The sequence below is a fragment of the Dermacentor andersoni genome, chromosome 2, assembly GCF_023375885.2.
Source record: "Dermacentor andersoni chromosome 2, qqDerAnde1_hic_scaffold, whole genome shotgun sequence".
NCBI lineage: Eukaryota > Metazoa > Arthropoda > Arachnida > Ixodida > Ixodidae > Dermacentor > Dermacentor andersoni.
Genome location: NC_092815.1, coordinates 67,205,409 through 67,231,329, shown reverse-complemented (window position 1 = coordinate 67,231,329; position 25,921 = coordinate 67,205,409). Strand labels below are relative to the sequence as shown.

At 45.8% G+C, this 25,921-nt stretch overlaps 1 protein-coding gene across 3 annotated transcripts; it reads left to right on the top strand.

The window, feature by feature from the left end:
- Positions 1-6,383: 6,383 nt before the first annotated feature.
- LOC126542186 (uncharacterized) lies at positions 6,384-21,616 on the top strand. Of its 3 annotated transcripts, XM_055077349.1 has the most exons (7): positions 6,384-6,562; positions 8,089-8,195; positions 10,222-10,281; positions 13,092-13,166; positions 16,390-16,455; positions 19,726-19,782; positions 21,441-21,616. In XM_055077349.1, exons 1-7 carry the CDS (start codon positions 6,445-6,447, stop codon positions 21,525-21,527), a joined length of 570 nt encoding a protein of 189 aa, XP_054933324.1. In that variant the 5' UTR covers positions 6,384-6,444; the 3' UTR covers positions 21,528-21,616. The 3 variants fall into 3 exon arrangements, with proteins under 3 accessions (XP_054933324.1, XP_054933325.1, XP_050045090.1); XM_055077350.1 differs by lacking the exon at positions 10,222-10,281; XM_050189133.2 differs by lacking the exon at positions 16,390-16,455.
- The last annotated feature ends 4,305 nt before the right edge of the window (positions 21,617-25,921 follow it).

Here is a 25,921-nt window from a genome sequence, read left to right as displayed (position 1 = left end):
GCTTCGAAAGTACTTACAGAAATGTCCGGGAGAGCTCGCGCGTGGTGTTTTCAGTGAGCGCTGACAGCAAAACCTATGAGGAGCGCGCCGCGTGATCCCTCATACTACACAAGCGAGGCGCTTCCGATAGATGGCGACTCCGTAACTCCTCGCTGCCGATAGCCACATCACAATACATCATAGTATAATGTGGCGAGCACCTGATTGTGCCGAGGCATTGGCAAGGTGACGGCACGACAACGACGATGGCTTGACGACAATGACGATGGTATGACGGTGACGATGATATCATTGCGATGGCATGATAAAGCAAATCTTAGCATACACGAGGGCAGACAAACAGTGGTAAAGTTCTTATTCAGTAAAGCTACATGAATCTGTCTGTGGTCTAGTGATATTTATTTATTTATTTATTTATTTATTTATTTATTTATTCATTTATTTAAGATGCTTTCAAGGCCCGAAGGCATTACAGAAAGGAGTGGGTGAACAAAACAAAAGAATTGTGCAACATACAAAGACATATTCAGCGTGACGTTTCATGAATGCTGGTTTTGAAGGTGTCGGTATCCAGGATGGCTGCAACGGTGGCGGGAAGGTGGTTCCAATCTTTGCTTGTACTAGGGATGAATGCATTGCTACAAAGTTTAGTACGTGAAGACGGCACGCCAACTTTGAAACTGTGGTCAGAGCGAGATGATATGTATGACGGTTGGGTGATAAGCTATTCTTTCAACAAAGGGTTGTGGAGGTAGATTTTATGGAAGAGTGAAAGGCGAAAGCATCTACGACGGAAAGAAAGTTCTGGCAAGTGTTGTTTTCATTGAAGTATTGGTATTTCATTTCATTGAGGTATCACATTGTACTGATGAAGAACACAGCAGCAAAAACTCTGAATCACCAACAAACTGTATTGGGTGAGCCTGTGCCCAGAAAAACAAGTTACACTCGCGCACCGCGATAGGGGGCGAGCACAGTCGGAGAGCGTCGAAACAGGATCAGCGGGCCAAGCGCGTCGGCTTTTTATACACGACTCGTCGAAGGTTCCAGCGTACTCCCTGAGCCCGCGTGCCTTCCGAAAAGTGCTGCACAATTCGCCCAGCGCATACAACCAGATTAAACAAGCTTCGATGACAAGCGACAACGGATAGAACCATTGATAACATTCGAGAAACCTTTGCTACATGCAGGCGGGGCCTGCGCCAAACGATAACGTTTAACATTTGTTAGCCGGTGAAAAGTGATCACCAGAGAAACATAAACAAGTAGGCCTGTCAACATTGTGCCATTTGCGCCAGTGGGGTTGGGCTATTATGATTCGGCATGCCGGTTGCAGTCCCACCATCGGGACATGTATAACTGTCTTTTTTAAGGCGAAAGCCATAGGTGTCTATGTTCGCGGTGCCTTTGGCGATGACGTTGGCGAAACTGCGCCGTGACAAAAAAATGGCCGACGCCACAAAGAGCAAAAACACGTCAAAAACGCTCAGATTGATGTCATATTTCTCAGGTAGGCTCCTGTAAACAAAATAAATTAGTCACTTTGCAAAGAAAATTTGGTATACTTCGACCTGGGCTGCAACCGAACCCGGACTTCCGGGGTGCGAGACGAGCCCGCTTCCCTGAAGCCAACGCTGCTTCACGTTTCAGGATTAGTAAAGGTGTGCCTAGTGCGCACCTGATTGCATACGTCACGCCGCAGCCATGTCGCTGTCTAGTGCGTGCGTCGTTGAACGGCGCACGTGGCGGTGCGGAGGAGGTGGCGCCACGTCATCAGTGTATGATGAAAAGGAGCGCGTTGATGATGTTCCGAAGTCTACAAGCGGTATAATGCTTGCTCATTCCCAAAAGTAAGCAGTCTTAAGTGTCTGCGGAATTTAACTTTAGTAATTGCTGTCGCACGAGGTGTTGTTCCGCCGAAAAGCGAAAGGGCGCGCTCTGCGCGTTGACGTCACAGTCGGAGCGGCGGTGGCGGCGGCGCCGATTGTATAACTTAATACATTATCAATATGTCTTACAAAGAAGTCTCACCCCGATCGTATTACTTAATGTATTACCAAATGTGCAGGAGGCTTTCGTCTTCTTGTGTTACAAGAGTACGTGTAACACCTGCCGAACTTTTTAGAGATACAACTTATGTTTAACTCCCCACTAGCTTCATCAGGCACGCCATCCAGGCAACGCGACGTCGACACGCCAAGCCCCGAAAAGTTAGAGGCAAAAAGAAAGCGTATCTTTGCACAGCTCCGACATGACCGAAAGCTTCGCTGTTTAAATACTCCAGAGTCTTTATCCCCGACTTCAAGCCGGTTGTTGTTCGATGCGCTGGCCAGAAAAAGAGCTTCTGGTCAAACTCGCATTTCCACAGACCCAGTGCTCTGGAGGCTTTTCATATATTTTTCGTGATTAATGATCAAGATTGCTCTTTGTCGGCAGGTATTTGGACAGGCATGTCATCCGCCCTCGGGCCATTCTAAACGATGGTCTAACTCCGGTCTCGGTGACAGACATGACGTAGTTTGCTCGCATTTATCCGTGAACCCAATGAATGCCAATATTCAGCTTGTCTTAAGAAATTGCACCTATGCGAAAGAGCCCGCTCCTGGTGTAAATAAAATTTTTTCTTCCAAAAATGTTATATGTTGGAGAAACAAATATAAATGACGACGTCTTTTCTTATTCTCATCTGCTATCATTTCCTGGAAAGAATGCATACAGTCTAGCCTCAAACGTACAGATTAACTATATCACATTAGCCAAAAACAAGCTGTTCCAACGCAATGTCGTAATCTAAATGTCGCGAGGCTTCCTTGAGTTAGATCCTCCGTGGTTGCTTATTGGCTATGGTGTTGGGCTGCTAAGCACGAAGTCACGGGGTCGAATTCCGTCCACGGCGGCCACGTTTCTATGGGGGGAAAGGCGAAAACTTCCGTATACTTAGATTTAGGTGCACTTTAAAGAGTGCAAGCTGGTTCGAAATTATCCGGAGTCCCCCAATTCATAATCAGATCATGGATTTGGCACGTAAAACCCTATAATTAAATTTTTTTGCTTGAGTTAGCAAGGTAGCAGCAGCCGTGGAAAACACGCGCACAGCCTCATCCTCTGTTGCTGATAACTCCCTGTGGTGTATGCTTGGGCCATAGCCGAACGTCGCTGGCGCACAAAGCAACCGGGGCATTGCTGTAGTACTTGAACTCTACTGGTCTCTGGGAGCTTACAGACTTGCTGTGCGCCTTCAAGTGTGCACGCAATTAGTGCTCTCTCTCTTCCATTCTTCATGTTTTTTTTCAGTCTTTTGCGCACTTTCCCGAATGCAGGATAGCAAACCGAACGTCCGACTGGTTAATAGCGTGCCTTTCCTTGCTTCTCTCTGTCTCCTTGTCGAGGGAAAAGTGCTCACGGGAAGTGCATGGCAGCGCGAAGTACGACACATACGTATAAAAGGAGGAGGAGGATGAAAAGGAAGAAAGGAAAAGTAGGGAGGTCTACCAGACGCACGTGAGGTTTGCTACCCTGCACAGGGGAAGGAGTTTAAAGGAAGAAAAGAAAGGAGAGGGAGCGGTAAGGTACTATCGGGGTGGATACGTGCGGATGTCCATAACTTCACGCATATAATCGCTCACTGAGGCGAGTCGCTTTCATGAAGCGTAGCGCCCGCATCGCTTTGTAAGCCTGCGACGCGTGGGGCCATGGTCCGAGAAACTTCGTATCTGAAAATGGTCTGTTATCTAATCGGTTTAACATCCTCTGAAGAACGCCGCGTTCGTTCTCATAGAGATTACAAAAACACAACACGTGCTCGACCGTCTCTCGACAATTGCACGAGTCATATATCGCTGTGTCGCACATTCCAATAAGGAATGAGTAGGTTTACAATTACATTTAAGCCTGCCAACTCCCTTTCGTCATAGAGGAACAGACTTATTTTAGCGAATTGGCTAAGAATGGGTAATATTTTTTTTAGAACTGGCGTCCAGTTGCACATATGCAGTGGCCGAGAATGGGGTAGACCAAGTATAAGAAATCTTCGAGAATCAAAGAAGCCATTGCTATACTTCAGCAAAGAAAGCTTCGCTTTCATCGTGCTTGTCAAAGATGTGGGACACTTCTTTTGTCTCGCGGACATTGGAGCTGTCACCCCCAAGGCTGATATCTGAACAGTTCCGCGGCACTAACGAAGCCGTCAGCCATCGAAGAGAGAGAAAAGGATGCATAGAAAGGCAGGGAGGTCAACCAGAGCCCGTTCCGGATGGCTACCATGCACGGGGGGAAGGGTGAAGGGGGGCCGTTCTCATGTAGCCTAACTACCAGGTACAAACCTGAACCCGACTTCATAAAACCCTTCTTACGCTGAAACTGCTCGGAAGAGCAGCTACCAACAAATCGTTAAGTTGGACATTCCAATAGCGAAGGCGGCTGAGCGAAGGAAAGTTCACTACGAACGAAAAGCTATGAGGATTCCTTCTCTAGTCACTCCACAACGCCTTCGTACGTACCAAGTGCAAGCCTTATACCTCCAATGCAGTGCTCCGGACTTACGATATTTTCTTTCTTCATAAGCTGCGACACTTTTTTTTTTTTGCACCGGTGTAGTCTATGTTAACACTTCGTTGACGAATGGTCTCAAATGCGATTCTCGGCGTGGTTGGTGCAATTTATTCGCTCCTAAGATTTGCACTTTGCTTTTTGCTATATTACATATGTGGGTGCTTACACTCGAATTAGAACTTTCGGTTGACGGAATACTCAGTTGCTAAGGTTTCCGGAGTCATCCACTCAAGGCTCAGCAAAGGAACGTGCAGATCAGCTGCTATACGATTCGCATGTGCTCTTATGAGCTAACCCCAGAAACCGATGGCCGATGCTGGCAAGTTTTGACTGTGGGTTCACATGATCTCACTGATTTTCATCCTCCTGTCACATCGACGGGCAGAGTGATGGACTGCGCTAGACATGCAACCGTTCGGTGACGTTTCACATTGTGGTTCTGAGTGCAAAGACCGCTTGCTGAAACCTTCTTTAGCTGGTCGCGCGGGTGCTCAGAATATAGCTCTGTCCTATCTGTTTCTTACAGTATATTGGCTTCCCTTGTGGTTAATTTTGTTTGTCTTGCGAAATGCGCAAACTAGCCAAACTTTCTTCATCAATGCATTCTGGCCTCACGAAACATGCGAAAAGCGGCCCGAGCAATCATGCTGGTGAAACGCGCTCTCTTGTAGGTGAAGCGGTGTAACGCCACGTGATGTTCACCTGCCTTTCAACTGCAACAGCTGCCAACCCCGATCTTACCCCCGTATTCAGAAACGTACCTTAACTTGAAGCCCATGCTTGACTTGATTTTGATGACGCCTGTCATGAACGCGCTACAGGAAACGCAATGAGCACCATGGGCTCGTTCATGCCAGGCGTTGTATAAATCAAGTCAAGTATGGGCTTCAACTTAAGATGCATTTCTGAATACAGGGGTCAGTCTTCGTCGCTTGAGCGAACACCGCATTATCGCAGACACCCTGATCGCTAACGGGAGGGCTTTTTACACGCAGCAGCATTTCAAAGCAGTCTACGAAGCACTGTCGCCCCGTGCGCTGCTTTATCAAGCTTTATCCCGCTAAAGTTACGCGAGTTCACGCGATCAAGCGTATATCAAATTTGCCTCACTCAGCACCGCCCGTCCTTAGGTGATGAACGTTTAACAGGTCGAAAAGAAGAAGGACAAGAGGAGTAGGTCACAGAAAGAGGCGCTGATTTTTAACTACATTTATTTCGTGGAGTGCACAAAATATGCTGCAAGAACCGGACGCAAGAAAACAAAGAAAGGAACAGATTCTGCCATCACACGCACATGGTCGCCGAAAAATCAGAATTGCGTTTTCCTGTAAGCATAAACACCCGGAAATTGATTATTTCTTTCTGTAAGCATCCGGGATGCCAGACTCGCAAATGCGTCATTCAGTTTAGGTGTTTCCTCTGCTTCGACTATAATCTAGCCATGTTCAAAAGAGTGCCTGAGCACAGCTGTTACACTCTCGGAATGTGGTACGCATCCTGAACGTAGGAAATGTACGCCCAAGCGACTGAAAACTGGGGTCAATGCCAAAAGCCGTCATATGGGAACATCACTGCGGCGACAGCAAAACTAATGGAAATAAAGCTTCGCCCCGAAGAACATATGAAATAACGAAAACCATAGTAAGAAAGACCAGTAAATGAATCACTGAGACGGTGTGTTCCTCTTCGAGGTAGGTGTACTTTTGCGACGTGCGGGGAGAGAAGCGGAGAGATTAATGCGCATCTCGCTATTCCAGCTGCCGATCACCATTCGTGTGCGAAAGGAGCGGGAAACACTCAGACCCACGTAGCGTGCGCAGTGAGGACGAACATATATATACATAACGACAGCGAGCCGACATCGGCTTACGATCGCTGGCGAATTTTAAAAGCATGCGTGGCGGTCTGTCTTCGTTTCGGCTGCTCTGGATAGTAGTCGAGTGGTTTGCCGTGTGCGCCCAAATCCAACACGTCGAAGGAGTCAAAGCTGACCTTTGCGCCGGTGGCAGTGGTATGTGACCCTCTCACGTGCTTTTGCGTAGTCAACAGCAATTGAAACTTTGCCTTGTAGATTTGCGTTGTAGTTCCTCGTCCTTCTTCTTCTTCCTTTCTTTATTTCTTCTTTATTTTTTGCGGGATAGCAATCGCGTTTATTTCATCCTTTCGTTTTGGAGCGAAGCCTACTGCTGCTGCTGCTGCTGCTGCTGCTGTGGGCTGCTGCTGTGAGCTGCTGCAGTCGCGCACACTGGGTGGTGGGCGGGTGGTTCAGACCGTGTATATAGATGACGGGCCCGAGTAAGAGAGGAAAGGTGTCGGGACAAACTCGTTTTCACCCCACCACGTCGAATGTGCACAATACCCTCTGGAGCTCCCTGGCCGTCGCCACATTAGGCGCTTGACAGCTGTAAGTATCCGTTACTCCACTCAGAATCATCGTACAAACTGCAGCGCTTCCCTTTCTACCAACGTGCGAGCGCAGAGGGGAGACAGATATAACTGTAGAGAGGAGAAGAGGAGAAGCAGAGGTAGGAGAAGAGGCAGTTCTCATATAATAGAGGGCGGGAGCTGACGTGAGAAGGCAAGGAAACCCCGCTACTTTACAGCAGCGGTTGCGGAGACACAGGGTAAGCTTAAGTTCAAGATACGGTACAGTACGTTGCTGCTATTTCCGAAAAATAAACGCCATGCATATATGTCAAGCCGGCAACTTACGCAAGGCGCGCAGAAGCAGAGCTGCGTTAATTAAAGGGCACCGCAAGGTCCAGGAGACACTACGAAAGCTGTCGACCGTCAAATCAACACTTCTGTGGCCACCGCGTTAGCTTTTTGCGGCTATGGCATTGTTAGAGGTCGTGGATTTGATTCCAATCGCGGCAGCCGTACTATCTTTGTATTGTTCATAAAAGAGTATCCGTAACTTGAACTCAAGGCCAGGGTACGTGTGTCGTCTGCCCCTGTGTCAGATGCTCTACACTACCACCACTCTCTGCTTTGCATTATGTATACTAATTTTAGCCCTGCTCAAACTACGACTAGATGAACTTATTGCATACGGTATTGGTGGCTGGTACCAAATAAGGTAACGCAGCATTCGCGTGCTATTCAAGGTTGTATGTGTCCCCATCTTGGGGAATGCTGTTGAGTGATTACAAACATTTTATGTCGCCATAAAGCGGGGATTTTAGGAAAATGTTTGTTTAAGAATATGTAAACATGTCATTCACATGCTATTTTAGTTCAGCCGCCATGGGAAGCACTTGTAGCACACGAATTTCGAACACCTTATCCGTGGCTTATTCTGGCGATGTTCTGTTCCATGCAGTAACTATCTATGTACTAATTTAAGTAAAATGAGTAAAATTTTTGTTCAGGCAAGCGTAGTTCTCTTCTTTAAGGAAAGGTTTCTCCCGTTTTAAGTTAAAACGCACCGCGCCCTTATTTCACTTCTTTCAGCCAGTCTTCTCATTCGGTCGTTCGCCATTGAATTCACATTTCGAGTTGTGCACAGCATTGCTTGAACATGACCTACCGGCGCAGGTGTCGTAAAAGCAAGTCGGAGCGCCTCACTTGGCGCCAAAATATTGACCAAATGTGGCCGTAACATGGTTCTCAAGTACACTCTAACGCCCAAGCAGTTTCACAAGGTGAGCATAACATGTCGTGTGTGTTTCTTGATTCTGTGCTCTGCCCATTTCTTCTTAGATTTTTTTTTCGCCCTTCTACACAGTATCAGCGTCGACTGAAACTCTTAGACCCCTCTCACAGCGGTTATAGCGGGCTAAACTATGTATGTGTTGAAAGCAGAAGCAATTAGGGTAGATCTCATGACGGTGATCTCTTATAATTAAATTCCGCAATGTTCCTTGCAGCACCAGTGCACGTGAGCTGTTTCACTTGATCTCTACCTAAATAGGAGAACGGGAAGTGGGGGGGGGGGGGGGAGGTTGCATGGGCCACAGTGTCGGACGCCTGTATGTGCGCTTTTCCAGGCACAGTGTTATCCTGTGAGATTGACGAAAGGGTTTGCTGCGTAGCGGAAGCCACGAGCAGCTTAATTAAATGACGTTTTAGCTGTGGGGCAGAGCAACACAGGAAGTAAGGCGCACGCTCAGCATAATTAGCAGAGGAACAGCGGAGAACACGTAGAAACGAGACAAAATTCATTACTGTGCACATTTTCAAATACGAAGACGGCACCCATAGCTGCGGCTTTAAATAATGGTAACAACCACGCTGGCTTTTGTGTCTCGGTTACATTTCAGGGGGTCTGAAATACTATGGTGGTGGTACTGGTGATACTAGGATATTGGCGTGAAATATGCATGAGCGATATACAGTTGACTACAGCAACGAACGCTGTTTCACAGCACGTATGTTAGCTCTTCTGCTTCATTCCACAATCTCCAATCTCCTTTTTCTTTTTTGTAGCAGGAGAATGCTAAGTAATAAGTAAACGAGAATTGTTAGCTAGACTGTGAGAGGGCTGCTTAATGTCGGTAGTATTACTTCGCGGCAATCAGTGATCTCAGTGAGCGGCAATTAAACTCATTGCGAAGAAAATGGAAAGAGGCGCAGGATACATATACATACCGCTACCGTTACATCGCGCAGGACACAATGACCGCGTTGCTTTTATGACAAAAATATTTATTTGCTAATGTGGCCAGAGCGCTGACTATCTGCCCATGTAAACAATGTGTATCCCTAATAAATTGCATCAGACATCTTAATATACGGCTTCCTTCCCAAGGGTACATGCAGTGAGTCAGCAAGAAAGTGAGAGATGGCGTGGCGCCGCCTCGATTGCGCTCTCTCCACCCGAAAGGACTCGGTTGATCCTCTAGTACGCTGTATGACAGGCAGAATTATATGCGTGCACTTCTTGCGCAACCCAGTTTTAGTCTTTGTCGAAATGAAAATCAACAGGGAGAAAACAATAGATGAGTATCAAATTTTATGTGAGGTTGAGAAAGAATGGTGCAGATATTGTTACGGTGCATTTGGACAGGACCGCCTGTGGCTCGGTGTGGCATTCACGAAAGCCTCTTCCTTCCGCATTGGAATGGACGGCAGTCCTACTTGCGACACCTGCGGCTGCAAGGAGACGATCGAGCACCTCCTCTGTGACTGACCCCGTTACAATGTGCCAAGAAAAGTGCTCGCGTCATCGCTGATCAAGCTCTTAACCCAACGGGACCTCCAAGGGCGCTTTCAGTAATGGAAGAGGAGGTGGAAACGGGGAGTATTCGTAGTTACCCAGATGGATGTACCTAAAAGTTTGTGCAATGAACATTTCTTAACCTATCGTACGAACTTTTGGGAACTCGTACATACACATATGCATATATTTGCAATCACTTAGCAAGATGAAATATATCGGCAGAAATGCTAGAGGATCAGGCCGTTTAGTTTTTCAAACATTTATTTGGTTGTTTATTCAGCAATTCCTGAAGTACAGGGCACTGGCACGAAGATATCAAAGTCGAAGTCCGCATTCGTGCACACACATATTTATGTGCAGTTAAACGTATATGAATCCCTGGTACTTCCGGTGCTGTTTGATGCTACGCAAGGCGATATCCTACCAGTTTTCAGAACCCTAGCTGTGAAATGACAGAACAAAGCGCTAATCACAGAAGTCACCTTAATGTTCTCTTCTTGTTCCGGCAGATCCTGACAAAAACCTGCATCGTGACGCGACTTTGCTACGCACGTATTAACGTCCAAAAGGTACAATAGTTTACATTCGCCTTTAAGGTATGGGGCCACAAAGAGAAGAAACATTTTTGTTTTGTATCCAGCAGCCAGAAATATGGCAGCTATTGTTTCTGATGAATCATGTTTTACTTATCTTCTCACTATTTAATGTTCAAAAATCGTTCAATTTAATTTTAGGGAGTTTTACGAATTGTAAAAATAAATACGTTAAAATTGCTAGTCGCACCAACTGTGATAAGTAACAATGGAAACGCTGTTTTGAGGAAAGCTCTGACATTTAGTATCTGAATGTATGGCCTATACAACGAACTAGGATAAATGTACTGCTATGCATATTAACGACGCAATTCCTGAAAATCTAAGCGAAACAAGAAACATTAACCGCTTTGACCAAGATTTGAAAATATATAAGCTCTAATGTGAACAATTTTCCCATTACTCTTTTTATTCTAGTTCATCTTATGCATCTGTATGTGAAAAATGAGTGCAGAAAATTTCATTTCAATATATTTATTCAGCATAATGTTATCGTTGTTTGCGTGACAAGATGTAGAGCAATCTCTTGTTTTGAGAAAAACAGAACTAGAGTAAATAAACCACATACATTCTTCAAGTGTCAGGGCAACCACCTTGTGGCCACTTTTAGAGTGTTTAAGTGCATAATAATTGCTCAGTTTAGTCTAATTATGCCAGTTAACATCACACACGTCAAAAAATAAAGATAGTCAGAATAATAGTCATGTATAATAGAAGTTAATGGCCTCACAATACCAGAGTGAAAGTTTAAAAACTCGCTGTACCTCCCAAAATAATCAAAGTAGGAACACAATTATTTTTGGAACATGCTTCTGAATGCTTGGGGAATACATAAAGTCTAAAAAACGAAAAATGTACTTTTTGCAAGAAAGTTAACATGTGAATATGACCTCACACCTTAATACATATGCACTTTTGCTCCTCGCTATGACAGAGGGGATGTAAATGAAACGGTTACAGAGCACCTTCAATTTCACTAGTAGTTGCACGGAGCCAAAGGTCCCTCTGTCAGGTGCCCGCAGTGACAAAATACCAAATGAAAAACTAAACACGTTATGCTCTTGGCGCAAGATTATGAGTTTCAATGTGATTTAGCTTGCACCACGAACAAGCAACTGCCAAGCGACGGCGTTGCTACAGTTGGATTAGGAATACTTTCTCCTGGAGGTTTCATTCGCTTCTCTGTGCCACATTCTTGGAAAAACTGGCTGCGGCACTGGTTATGCCTGAAATGAAGACAAACTCTCAACAATCCCACATTCTATAGCAATAAAATTAAGCTTGATGTCGTCTTGGGAACTATGTCGACATTTCTCAACTCACAGAAACCCCCTGGGCGGGCGTGTACGGGGGCGAACGCCGAGCGCACTCGGCGTTCATCCTACAACAAAGTTATCAGAGACAAAAAAATATGCAGATGGGTACAGAATTATTTACTTTCATCCTATGCAACGTGTAATCTCATTGAATGTTTTTGTTTATAGACACCACGAAGGTTACAACAATATTTCGACGTAATATTTATCTTTATGCGCGTCATCGTTCACAAGCTAGGCCGAAATGAAAACTCCAAATCAGGTGGGTTCGCAGTGGGATACGTCTACGCAGTGATGTCACAAGGACGAAGTCGATGCGTGATGCCTCTTTAGAGAAGAATGCTGACGACAGGTGTACTAGGCACAGTAAAGGGACAATACGTATCAAGCAACATCTAGGAACTCTATGCCTCTTGTATCGCAGCGGTACATGTGAATTCTCGAGGATTGCCCAAAAAACGGGAACACCGGCCCAGGAGCACATACCGAATGGCTGATTCTAAGAAATTAAAGTAAATCGAGGAATCTGAAATATAAACCAACCCATCATTAACAGATCAGTGCGCTTTAGATACATCGGTGTGCCCACATTGTATGCTCAGGTGTTATGTAGGAATCGTAGTCAGACATGCCCATTCTGGAGGATTGGCCAAGAACGGGCACATCCCCGGGGACGCGTACTGTGTGTCTAAATTGAAGAAAATAAAGTAAATCAAGGAATCGGTTAAAAATAATTCACCAGTTCCATCGACAGAACGACGTGCTTTAGAGATGTCTCTCAGCCGACATCATATGTTCAAGCTTTATGTAGGAAGCTTTTCTCTTGTTGTTGTTACGCAGAACAGAGGAGCACATAGTTGGTCAGCATACAAGGGCCACTTCGTATGTACCTTCATACAACCTTTGTACATATATATATATATATGTATATATATATATTAAGCGAAATATCAAGTGACCCAACAGTCATGGAGACACGCCAAACCCAGGAAAATAAGCAAAGAAAGCTTTGAGTCAAATAAAAAAAAGAAAGAAAAGCGTGCCTTTTTTTTCGTACATTTGGTGCAAGTCCGCGCTGAGTGTGTCGTCCTCTGTCCGTCTTGCGTCCCCGTGTTGCACGTTTATTTATGCATTACCAGCAAACCTGACTTTCCACTCGCCTGATATAACGTATTCATCATGATATGCGGATGTATACGGTCAGACCGAACGCCTGAACTGTTATGCGGCAGAAGAAAATCGCCAGTGTTCCAGGAACAACAAAGAAGAAATGCTGCTAATCTTCCGTGATGATCCACAGGGTTTCGATCAAATAAAGAGCGCGTGGTAACTAATGTTTGTATTAAATAAGGACGCTTGCGCCCGCTCTATATTGCGTCTTGTCCCTAGTTGTTGATCACTTGCCCTAATAACGTTGTTTCAGTGTGTAAAATACTTTGCCTAAGAAGCTGCCTTGTTTTATTCATGCAGAATACAGAACAGTTTCAAGAACAGATAACCAATTGTTACATTGATGCTTCGAGGTGGATCGTCAGAGCGATACCGGTAAGCGCTCGTTTCGTTCCTTTGGCGAATCGATTATGACTATGGCAAGAGCTCCTATATCTAAATACATGGAAACGGAGAAATATTTTTTTTCGCCAAGCAGCGCACCAGTTTCGACAAGGGTTGTTGAATTTAATTAAAGTTGAAATCTTTTAAATGTATCAAGTGGCTTTTCAATTCATTCTACATTCTTTATAGAAATACTCTTGAAAGATGCAAAATATGAGAAACTTCAAGCGCCAAGTTTACATGTCTGTGACTCAGCAACAAAACATGGTATCATAGTATTGTAAAATCTACCTATTATGATATCGAAAGCGAGCAAAATTGCCGTATTATACACCACTCAGAAATATACCGCCGATTCGTGAGTAGGACTTTTGCAACACCCTCATGAACATCGTGATAATTTAACCTAATCTGTAAATTCACAATAATGTTTGCTAACTCTCATTCTTTAATAGAGGTGGTTTACAAAAGTACAATATCTGTTTTTTGTGTGTGTGTGTGTTCAGGGTTATGGATTTGTCAACTTCGTGCTTCTATATTTTAAGCTTACCTATATTCGGCAATATTTGTTCAACACCCGAGGTCACCAATAAAATCTGCTTCGTAGAGTTGCTCGAATCGGTCTTTCTCGCTCAAATGCAACAAATTTCATGCAGATCAGACCTGCTGTTTCTTCTGCGTTTCACGTGTATTTGAACAGAGTAGCTGGAATTGGCCCTGAGCGAAATCATCTTTTTAAGGGGTGCTCCTAGCCGCGACTGAAAGCGGACGATCTGTGCTGAGTCTTACTTTTAAATCTCATACTCGTCCTTTATTTATTATTATTTAGTAGGAGTCGGAGCAAGAGTGTTACTTGCTGCAAGCACGGACTTTGCCTTGAAAATTTGCCAGCATAGGTGGTAGGAAGTAAAACATAATTAGTGTATTTATGCAGCAAACGCACCTAGCGTTCGACGGCACTATACGCTCTTTTACGATCAAGGTGGACAGAAAATGCCGTCATGTGAGTAATGCAGCTTTCGGCAGCACATGAAAACCTACATCTCTATTTTTCTGTCGGTCTGCTTGTTTTTGTTTAACAAACGTATTTTATTGTCATTTTAGCGCCGTAATCATCATCAGTATATTATTATTATTATTATTATTATTATTATTATTATTATTATTATTATTATTATTCTTATTATTATTATTATTATTATTATTATTATTATTATTAGTCCCGCAGCATGGCGCCCAGTGAGGGCGCATGCTTGCTCTGCTCGTGCCCTTTATTTTGGAAAACAGCAGTTCTGTCGCTGTGAGAAGTGTGAAAAAATTGGCCGACGATTGCGCTTCTTGCAAATGCGATCTTTGAGCGCAGCTGCTGCCTTATTTCAACAACAGGCAACTGCATACAGAACACGCAGTGCCGAACGGATGCAGTTCTGCGTTTCGGATTGGGCAGCACACACCGCGATCCGCCGGTATTGAGCCGGCGCTCCGGCGACGCGCCATCGCGCCACTTTATAATGGGCTACCGACGCCGAAAAGGGGGCGGGAAAGAATAGCAATTGTTATTTAATGTTTATTCTGAGGTGGGATGAGGAGATGGGTGGAGAACAGGGGTTGAGGTCTTATACTCATTGACTCAAAGACAGGCCTCAACGTGGCCGCACAAGGTTGGGTCGGGAAATAGAAGTAAGAGGACGAAACGCTATAACTGTCTCTCGAGTCACCGCAACGGCACTGCGCCAGGTAAGGGGAGGTACAGGGCAAGAGTGGAGGTGGGAGGAGAGCCAGGCGCAAGCACTGCCAGAGGCGACAAAGGCCACTGAGGAACGCGCCCCGCAAACGGCGAAGCGAGAGACACGGCTGAGAGCCGTACAGCCACGCGACGCGGAGACGGAGGAGCGGAGAGCCGTGTATCACGCGCGAGGCAGGAAGAAGCGCCCGCCGCCGGCACCGCGACAGTGCCGCGACAGTGGGCGGTAGCGGCGAGAGTCACCACAACAACGCTGCGCTAAGGAAGGGAGTAAAGTCACTAGAACTCTGAGGCGAGAAGACGTGATCCGGCTTTGGAGGACAAGGGGAGGGCAGGACTCGCGCCGTGCGCTAGAGATGGCAGCAGGAGCGCGCGCAGAAGCAGCGAGCGAATGATCACCTTGGTTACGGCGAGGGACGACGGCCCCGCAAAACGCAGGGACGTGCGCCAAAGATCTGCGCTTTAAAAGGTGTGCATGCGAAGTCTGTGACCTGGCGAAACGATGAACTGGAGCTTTTGAAGTCCATATTGCGCTCCTTTCGCCGCAATTTGTGCAAATTAACACAGCGGGGTGCTAAGCCTAGTGAAAACGACCCGACGGCCTGCTCCCTGCATCTTTTCTTTTACCACACCGTTTCCCCCTCTTGTGCCATGCTAGGTGACCTTGCCGGTGGCACGGCCGCTCTGCGTCGCCTCCTTCTCGACGAGCTAGAGGGAATCTCGTTCCTGAGCGGCGAACTTTCCCAACTGCGAGAGGAGAATGAACGCCTCCGTAAGAGAGAGAGTAAAACATCTTTATTAATAATGCCAGCTGCGCGGCGCCACAGCTCGCCGCGCAGCTGGCACGCCTGGGAAGTCCCTTGTCGATTCCGGAAGGTCTTCTACTTCTACTCCTGCTTCGACGCGCTATGATCTTCCTGTATTTCTACGCACTGCAGAAGAACGAGCCGCCATTTCACTGCTTGATTTCACTTCTACCACTGAGCATGCCTCCAAGACTAAAGAAAAAGACAAGCATCCTGCCTCAGTTGGTGCCCTAAAGAGTTCGACATTGTGTGTAGCTCAACAGCCGCAACGACCTAACGCTATTTTTGTTTCTAACTTGAGCCCTGAAACAACCTCTTCCGAACTGACGAAGCACTTGAAACCGTTCAGTACTTTTGCCCTCTCCTTCCGGCGTCTTGGAACAAAATATCAGTCGTATTCTTCTTTTCATGTAACCGCCAATGATGAGCCCTCAAGCGCCTGAACGACCCGCCAATGTGATTAATGGGATGCCTGTGCAAGCCGTTGCGTGAATTGCTACACGACGACATGCTACATGCTTCCGAGATAACCCCCAAGAATCAAAGTGGCGTGAAATTTAGGCATACATTACCAAAGCACGTGAATTTTTCCATAATGTCATTTCATATTTTCCTATTTTTGTTATTTCTGAAACTTGCCTCTGCAGTGAAATTTCCTTTTCAGACTTCTTTCCACCGCACTACAACGTCTTCCGCAGTGACTGGGACTTCAGTGGATTTCAATAAAAAGGTGGTGGCGTACTGGTTCCTGTAGACAATTCACTGAGATTTTGCTTACTTATTTATGAAACTACTGCTGACAAGAAGTTCAAGCAGGGTGTTCGGCGCAACGACATTGAAAGTGTACAGGAGTAGATTTGGCTATAATTGTGCGCCTGGCTCGCTGTGAAAAATTGTTGACCGGATCTTTGTATGTACAGCCGAAGATTTCCCCTGTTTTGTTTGATGAGATCATCTCTTCTATTGAAAGTGTAATATCTTCACATAGCATGCACAGAGTAATTCTTGGTGATATTCATACACCTGGAATTGATTGGAAAACGCTTAGATATTCGCATTACAATCATTACACAGAGTAGAAATGCAGCGTGTTGCTGGACTTTTCGTCCTTCTGTTCCCTTCAGCATCATAACTTGATCGCCAACTCATGTGGCAATGTTTTAGACCTTTGCATCTCGAATGCTCATGTTTTAGATTTCTTTTGTTTTGACACGTCCCTCGTACGTCCCGATAAGTTTCATCCGTCACTTAAGATCGCTGCATCTGTGTCAGCCCTGAAGCAGAGCTCCTCCAGTAGCATAAATGAATGCTTTCGCTTTGCTTTCAAGCGGGTAATTATCTTGGTTTATATGATTTCTTGTCCATCGCCGATTGGTCATTGGTTACAGACAAAACAAATGTTGATGACCAAGTAGATCAGTTTACGGAGCTTCTTTGTAGCAGTATGCGCATATACATTCCCCAGTACAGACCTAAACGCTCCAAATATCCTCATTCGTCCTCATCTGAACTCATAATTGCCCTCAAACAAAACGATCGCTCGCACCAGTAATCTAGAATTCCTCTGCCTAATGAGTGGAGGGAAATCCCGCTTTTTTTTCGGGAGCCCTGTAAACACCTCTATAAGTGGGATCAAGACTCAAATACTGCATTCTTGGAAAAGAGAGCCTCCGACCGACTGACAGAATTTTGTAAGTACGTCCGTAAGCGTTCTAATATACGTGCAGACTGTTTTGGCCGGCTTGATTCTACAGAAGAGTAGAAGTCTAAGCAGCCGCGGATTGTATTGCTGGCCATATCTCATCATTATATAAAGTTGCAGGTCCGAACGCTTGAGTCAGTCCGCACCTTACGACGGTTCCTACATATAGTGCTGTGTTGTTTATTGAAAAGCTCATCGACCATTAATGCCTTAAGCGCATGAGCCTTACCGAACCTACAGGCCTGATGGCATCGGCTCCGCAATTCTAAAAGCTTATGACACTTTCCTCTTTCTCTTCCTTTTTTCATTCCTTTTTCTTTCTCTCCTCTCACTCTTTGTCATCTTTACTGTCTGGTTAACCTCCCTGCCTTCTCTCTCTCGCTCTCTCTCTCTACGGCAGTATATTTGCTCCAGTATTGACATCTATGTTTAGCAAATATTTGACTACTTAAACTTTCCTTCACATGTGGAAAACTGCTCATGTTTTTCCTGTATTTAAGTCTTGCTGTAAAACCAATATCTCTATTTATCCCTCGGCTTCTCTTCACTGTGCCTCGTCTAAGTTATTTTAGCTTGCTCTTCACAACATATTATCTTTTACTGTGAAGATCTCACTCATTCCGAATCAACATGGATTTTTCACCAGCGGCTCTGCTATCACAAACCTCGCAAGTTTCATGACACAGATCTCCGCGCCGGTACTTCAAAGGGGGCAAATCGACACCGTTTACTGTCACCTGAGGAAAGCCTGTGATGTAGTCTGCCACTCACTGCTGAGGCCCTCCGCGTGAGTGCGCGAGCTCACCGCCGCTTTCCTCCCCCTCCCTTCCCTCTATCTCATCTTTCTATTCCCTCTATCCCGTCCTCCAGAATAGGGTAGCCAACCAGACTCATTTCTGGTTAACATCCCTGCCTTCTGTCCTCATTTGCTCCTCCTCCTCCACTGAATCTAATCAAGCTTACGCACTGTGATGTTCACTCGTCAGTCGTTAATCTCTTGCGTTGTTATTTTCTTGATAGATCATGTTACGTTAACGTCAATGTCGAAACGTCTTCTTTTTACATGGCAACTAGCGGCGTCCCTCAATGATCAGTATTAGGACCACTCCTTTTCTTAATTTTTACGAATGACGTTCAGTCCGTTATTCGGAACTCTTCTTTTCTTCTATATGCCGATGACATCAAAGTTTTAAAGAAAAATTCACTGTTGATGACTGTCGCACCCTGCAGTCGCACCTGCTTTGTTTTTCTAAATGGTGCAGAGTTAATAACCTCTCCTTCAATGCAGCTAAGACCAATTTCATGAATTTGACACTCAAGACAGCAAGAATTTCTTTTTTTCTTATTCTTTAGATGCTGTACCGTTTTGGAAGTTCTTTGAGATCAATAATCTCGATGTACTCTTTGATGGAACCCTACACTTTGCTGCTCACACTAAACGCGTTGCTATGAGGGGTATGCACCCTCTTACCTCTGTTTGCAGACTATCGAAGGAATTCGTCTTCTACACCATTCCGCAAGTTATATACAACTATCTGTTTTCCTCAACTTGAATATGCGTCGATCGTCTGGAATGGCTTTTGCAAATCCAACAGTGACATTATACATTGGGTCCAGAAAAAGTTCCTAAGCATATATCATCGCCGCTTCGCAAGCATTGGCCTTGGACCTTGTTGTAACATTGTTTGATTATTGTCAACGTTCTTACTTCGCTGCCGACGTAATCGCGCTGACCTTCTGTTTCTCTTCAAAGTCCTTCACACATGTCCTTGCCTGCACGGAACATCTCAGTTGTATCATGCTTCGTTTTCCGAGCAAGATCACCAAAGAACATAGACCTTTCCATTTTCCTGCCTGTTATTAACAATACGCAACCATCCACAGAATATAGAGTCCTTATAACGCTTAATTTAAAGATCTTGATATTTTCCATACCTCGCTGTCATCGTTCCTTTCCGAGCTTTGCCTTGTTGTGTCCTAATTTCATGCATTCTTAAGCTGCTTTCTCTTCCTTCTCCTTTTGTATTTCCATTGCGCTTTGTTTTATCCGCTCTCTTTTTTTAACAGTTCTTTTTATTCATTGCTTTTTTTTTAAATATGTTCCCCTGCAGTGTTCTTTGTTTTCTTTCTTTTGTATTTTAATGTGTGCACTCAGACTTTAGGGTTGTACCTGCGCACGTTAAATAAACATGATTGATTGATTGATTGATTGATTGATTGATTGATTGATTGATTGATTGATTGATTGATTGATTGATTGATTGATTGATTGATTGATTGATTGATTGACCTGCGCAGGAGCTCTTCAGTGAAGATATATGGAAGGACGTCGAACCATTGACAGCCAGTATCAAGGTAAGCCCCACCAAAGCTATGGCGCTACTGTAAGCCACAATGAGTTCATTACGCACCACCAGACAAACGTTTGCAGGGAACGAGAGGCAGCAGCGGGAGGGGTGAATATAAGGCCACTGGGCACTTCACGAGTGCGAAAAGCCTGAGGTGTTACAGGGACGGAGATGCGGACGCTCCCGCTCCCCACTGGCAGTGCGCCCGATTGGTCCCGTGACTAACCTGCTGGACGATGAGCTAGTCTAGAACCCCTCCATACTACTACCGCTAAAGCGTAAGCTGATCAAGTGGCTTGAAGTCAGCCATTGTGCGGTTGAGGGCGTGTTCTTCGCACGGTGCGTCGTACGGCACTCGGCCCCCCTTAGCGTGTGCACATACGCCTCCTCATGGTATATATCGGTTCAGCATTCATAACATCCACCATCGACGCAGCTTTATTCAATGCCCCAACTAACAACTCGGCCTTTATACCCGAACAGTTTATCTCGAGACTTGAGGAATGCCGTCAACGTGCTCGCTTCAACACAGAAGTCAGTCAGCTTGATGGCAAGCAACGTTACATCTCTCTTCGCGACGTCTCCTTTCGTCCTGGAGAAAAAGTGCTCCTTTGGACTCCCATTCGTACACATGGTTTGTGAGAGAAGTTCGCATCCGCTTCCTTGGACCTTATATTAATTATGAATAAACATCCCCCGTGAACTATCTCGTTACTCCCGTAGACGTTCATTTGGACCACCGTTATCGTGCTTCGTAGATCGTTCACCTTTCGAGTCTCAAACGATTCGTTCGGCGTTTCCCTCCTGGCTAAGTCGGGGCCTGGCTCGCCGCTTGCCGCGCGCAGAGAAATTAGTGTAAGCATTATTCATGCGCTCCATATTCTCATCTGTACATACTCATCATCTCTTTTTGGGGCCTGGTAGTGGGGCTCTCACTCTGGAGAATAAACAAGAGTTATCCGATTAAACCTTCTCTCACAATATATATACGCATCATTAGGCAATTGGCAAATGACATTTTTGCTCGGTCAAACGCCTGTCTCTATTCTGATGTTTTCCAATATTTCATCACGCATTTACACACGCGCGATCCACGCAAAAGCGTGAGTTGGCTTACCGTACTCTCGCGTGAAGCACTGGAACAACGCATTACCTTTTAGTTTTGTCCATAGGCTCTAACCGATGATATGTGCATGGCGAAACGCTCATATTTTCAAAAATTTCTTCCAGCGCTTTATTGACTGTTAAGTAAGTCATCATGCTGCAAGCCATAGAATAATTTAAGCGAACATAACTATACATGTTGATTGGAGCACCGGGTTATTATATGTCTTCAACTTATCATCTCGAATAGAACACGGTCGCTATAGTATATTGATAACCTCAGATACGTGAAATCTGAAGTAAAAAAAATCCATCAGTTGTAACAGCGTAGTACTCGTGATTTTTCTTTTGCTGCCAAATACCACAACCACTCGAGCGAAACACACGCAAAGTGTGCCCATGAATTCACCGAATACCCATGCGAAAACATGCCACATGACATAGCAACATTTTCGCTTTCTATATACGACAGTATTACGCGCCTAACACCCCGACGAAGGCACTAATTTCTTTTCGCCTTTTCTTTTTCTTTTCTTTCACGTTCCTCGCTTCCACCAACAGAAGTGCTTGGTAAATCAAATGCCCAAGGACCAGGATACAATGCTCGGCATCGTTCGCTACCTCAGGATGTTCTTCTTCACAGCCTGAACACGTGCTTCATGTGGCTACACTACCAACGTGAGAAACCGTCTTCAGCGACGTCCTAATATTAATAAACTCACAGATACTGGCATGCATGCACGTATGCCTCCTTCTGGTGGCGCTGTACTCCCGACGTCGATCCCTCGGCAACATCAACGATGGACGGGGAATCTCGATTCCCGATCTCTTGAAGTTATTTACAAGTGCGACCGAGCACATTAGTTTCGTATTTTCTCCTTACTGAACTCTTCAAAACGACGTATGATGTCTTCGGAATGACTTCGGAAATTTAGCGGCAAGCGCAGGATCTTGGAGACCGCGCTGTGCCTGATCTCGGTGGCCATATGTTTACATTCATTGCAATCTGTGGTGTTCCTGCACATCCTCCCCGCTAGCAATGCACCAGGAATGGGTGTCTTCAATATGTCGTCCCAGTTAGGACTTCGGAGGTGCTGCTTTCAGCCAATGAGCGTTTGCGTGCGCAGCGCAGCCTCTCTGGCAGCCCAGGATGCCAAATTGGAGACAGAATATGCGGTCTTTTCCATTGTGTTCTGCCTCTTTTGCAATTTGTAGTATCCGGAATTAACAGACGGTAAATATGTTCAGCTAAAGTTCCTGCGGATTCCTGAAGTTCCGAAAATTCCTGAAGTATCTCTACAAGGACCAGGCACGTGTATTTTTCAAATTTCTTCATCCTGGAATTAGATATATATTTTAAAGCAAAGGTTCATTTGCCTTGTCCTTCGACTTTCCCACTGCTGCTGCTATGGCTAAGGCTGCTATGGCTAAGCTAAGGGGCTCTAGCTGTGGCTGCAGCGTTCCAGCACACTATGTAGGGGGATGGTTCAGAGCGTGTATATACATGGAAGGAGCGTGGCAGAGAAGAAAACAGACACGAGGAACTCGTTTGGACCACACCGCATCGAATTTGCACAATTCCCTCTGGAGCTCCCTGGTCGTTGCCACATTTCCCCTTTACAGCTGTAGTTATTCGTGAACCCCCACAAGCACTCACTTTTCTACCAACGTGCAAGTCCAGACGGAAGCTAGAGAGAATGGAAGAGAGGAAGGGGAGAGGAGGCAGAGAAGGGGTGGAACCGACGCAGTCGTGAAAGAGGGAATAACAGCCTTGCCACTCTTCGCTCGCTGTTCCCATACAAATACAGGGGGGGGGGGCATGATAGGGAAAATGTGACATGAGAAGGCGAGGAAACGCTGGATAGACTTAAATTGAAGGTACGGTACTGTGCGTTCCTGCTATTTCTGAAAAACGAGGCCATGCAAATATCTCTAGCGGACAACTTATTCAGGGCGTGCAGAAGCAGAGCCGCATTAATTAAAGCGCACCGCAGGGTCTAAGCGGCACAACGGAAGCAGTCGCACGTCAATTCAACACTTGTGTGCCCGCAGCGATAGCTTTGCGGCTATGGGATTGCTCGAAGTGGCGTATTTGACTGAGACAGCCGCATTTGGACAGGGGCGAAATAAAAAACGCTCACGCACTTTGATTTAGGAACACGTTAAAAAACACCACGGTGCCAAAATTAATCCGGAGTGCGCCACTACGGCATGCCTCATAATCAGATTGTGGTTTTGGCACGTACAGCCCCATAATCCAATTCAAGTTTTATGCTTCTGCCACGATACGATGTGGCATAAGAGGTAACGACAATGCTCAACCTCCTGGGAGGTTATGAAATATGGCACACAATAACGCCTCAAGCAAACACCCCTCCTTCTGTGTTTTGTGTACTACGCAGACAAACAGCAGTAGTGTACGTAAGGTAATGTTTAACATCAACTCACCACTCTCGTGTCGGACAAAACGTTGAAGAAATAAGGAATTCGCCGTCAACGTAAACAACACAGCAAACAAAAAGCAAAGCAAACAACACAGCGAAGCAAACAACACAGAAAGCTTCGCTTACATAGATTCCCACAGTGCATGGGATCTGCATAATTTTTTTTAAAGTTCTGCCTTTTCTTTATTTTACTTTCAAATGTTTTCGACCTATTTTATCGTACTCATTTGAAACAAAAAAAAGAACAATGAAAAAAATCACCAAAGATTATGATACTCATTAAAGCAAAACTTGAGCTCAGCTCTGTACGTGTTTTCAGTTCGCAATATTTTGGCTGACGCGGACAATCTGTCTCATGTAGCACGTTGCAAACGGTGCGAAGTTTGCAACGAGCCATCGTGAGAGGCAGCACGTGGGTGCGATTCAGAGCAGCTGAAGCAAACAGAACTCCCAGACGACGAGCGCTACTCTGGCGCCATCTCATGGCCATCGTCGCCACACTACGATTTTCTTCTCACGCTCTCGCAGTGACCTCCTCTGATTTCCGCGTAGACATACCATGGTAGAATATCTATGTTATCTGGCATATTTTGGTTGTTATTACGAAAGCAAGTCCTGCGTCTCTAGATGGACGGTCTAATGGAAATAAACGACAATTTGTTTTGTGGAAATCTTGGCCATTTGAGAGCCAAGTTTCCTACAAAGGAATAAGGTTGGGAGAAAATTGTGAACAAATATATATTAAATCTGTAGCTGCAGAAATAACAGAATGGCAGTTCCATTGTATTGCTTTAAATAGCATATGATGAATTAATACCTCATTTAGAAGCCACTTGCTCTTAAGTACTCCTTAAAAAAAAATCTGTCTTCGAAAGACTGTCTTTACCGTGCTTTGTTGGTTTCGATTCAGGGGCCGAGCTGGATGAATTAGGATTAATTAGGAAAAACTATAACCAACTTTTTGGTTCTTCAGCACGAGACAGAGATTGATGAATTTTCATTAGGTGACCTTGTGCGTTTAAGCGTCTTAAGATACATTTCAACACCCTGGTTGTTTTCAGACACTGATCCAGACAAGCATCTGTTGTCGGTCTGCTAAGCTGAAGTTGACGGCCTTGTATTCTCAGTGTTTTCTACAATTACTGGCAAAGCATCGATCAGATGTTTAACGTTCAATGTAATAGGATGATTAAGAATCTGCGAGCTAGCATTGCAACTCGCTACAGAACCGAAAAGTGGAATCACTTGAAATGTCAACACTTGAACTAGTCTCCGACAGGCTTGAGGTTCCACAGATTTTGACACTGCCTTTTGGAGTGTGTAACCATTTGCTGACGGGCTGTCGCTCCTGCACATCCCTTAGAACTTCCCTGAACATAAGCAACAGCATCAACATCAATGAAGCTTCAACATCAACAGAAACAGCATCGTTATTACACAGGAGAAACACTTTGTCGTCTTATTTAACGCCCCAAGGCAACATTGGGCTAATAAAAAAGGCGCAGTGTAGTGAAGGGTTCATATTAATTTGGACCACCTAAAGTTTTTCTGTCACGTAACTAAATCTTAGCATATGTTTTCTCGCAATCGTACTCCCACGGTAGCTTCTAGACGTAAATGTGATGGTTGGCCTCACTTGGGGGGCTGCTCTAGCCATACCTTGTAGAAAGCACCACTGTCAACGTTGTACTTGAGCAGTAAACGTCGTCCGCAACGACCCAAGAATCCGGCCCCAATAGACTCACTGCGGACACTCTTCACGACCCCTGCACAAAGGTTGCGCAGTGTTGGGGACTCGGTGCTGACGCCCGTTATTGCAAATGGGTCGCAAGCCCCAAGGGTAGCTTTGGCCTGGCGGCCTGGGGCACTGGAACAGAACAACTTGTTTATTCTAACATAGCAAAAGAGCGGCCGGTCAGGTCGACCGAAGTGGAGAGACGGGAGAGCACGTAACTCAACAGAAGAAATCGGAGCCTCTCTCTCGGCGTCCGGGGGCAGCTGCTCTTATACTCTCGGCGTCGTGGGCAAGAAGGAAGGTCACGGGATGAGCCCACGCGACGGCGGAGCACGGAGCCCACGCGACGGCGGAGCATGAGCCCACGCGACGGCGGAGCACGGTCGAGCCGAGAGACATGTTGAGACGAGTGTAGTGACGCATCGCCAACCCGCCGACGGACAGACCTCCCGGCTCCTCACTTGGGGAGCTCCGCTCCCCGGCTGCCGCGCTTTGACAAGCGTGGGCACACACACACACACGCACACACGAAGACACGTGGCACTGAAACACGCCTGGACACGCTTGGCGGGGAGGCGTTGCGGCGGCGTCGAACGGGCCAAAATGTCCGCCGCTTTGAACGAAGCCCCGGCGTCCGTTGCATCCGCGCCGGCATTACCGCGCATTGTAGGCGAAACGTAACAGACCGCCCCGCCGGGGGAAGGAGATCCCGATGGTCAGGGGACTGCATCCGCTGTCCGGAGGGATGTCGCTCGATGATGCTCATAACCGAAGTCGGGCGTCCTTTGGCGTTTCTTGAGCGCAGCGCACAGAGAAGGCCTCGTTCTCACGTTCAGGTGCACACAGGACACTGCAAAGTGACT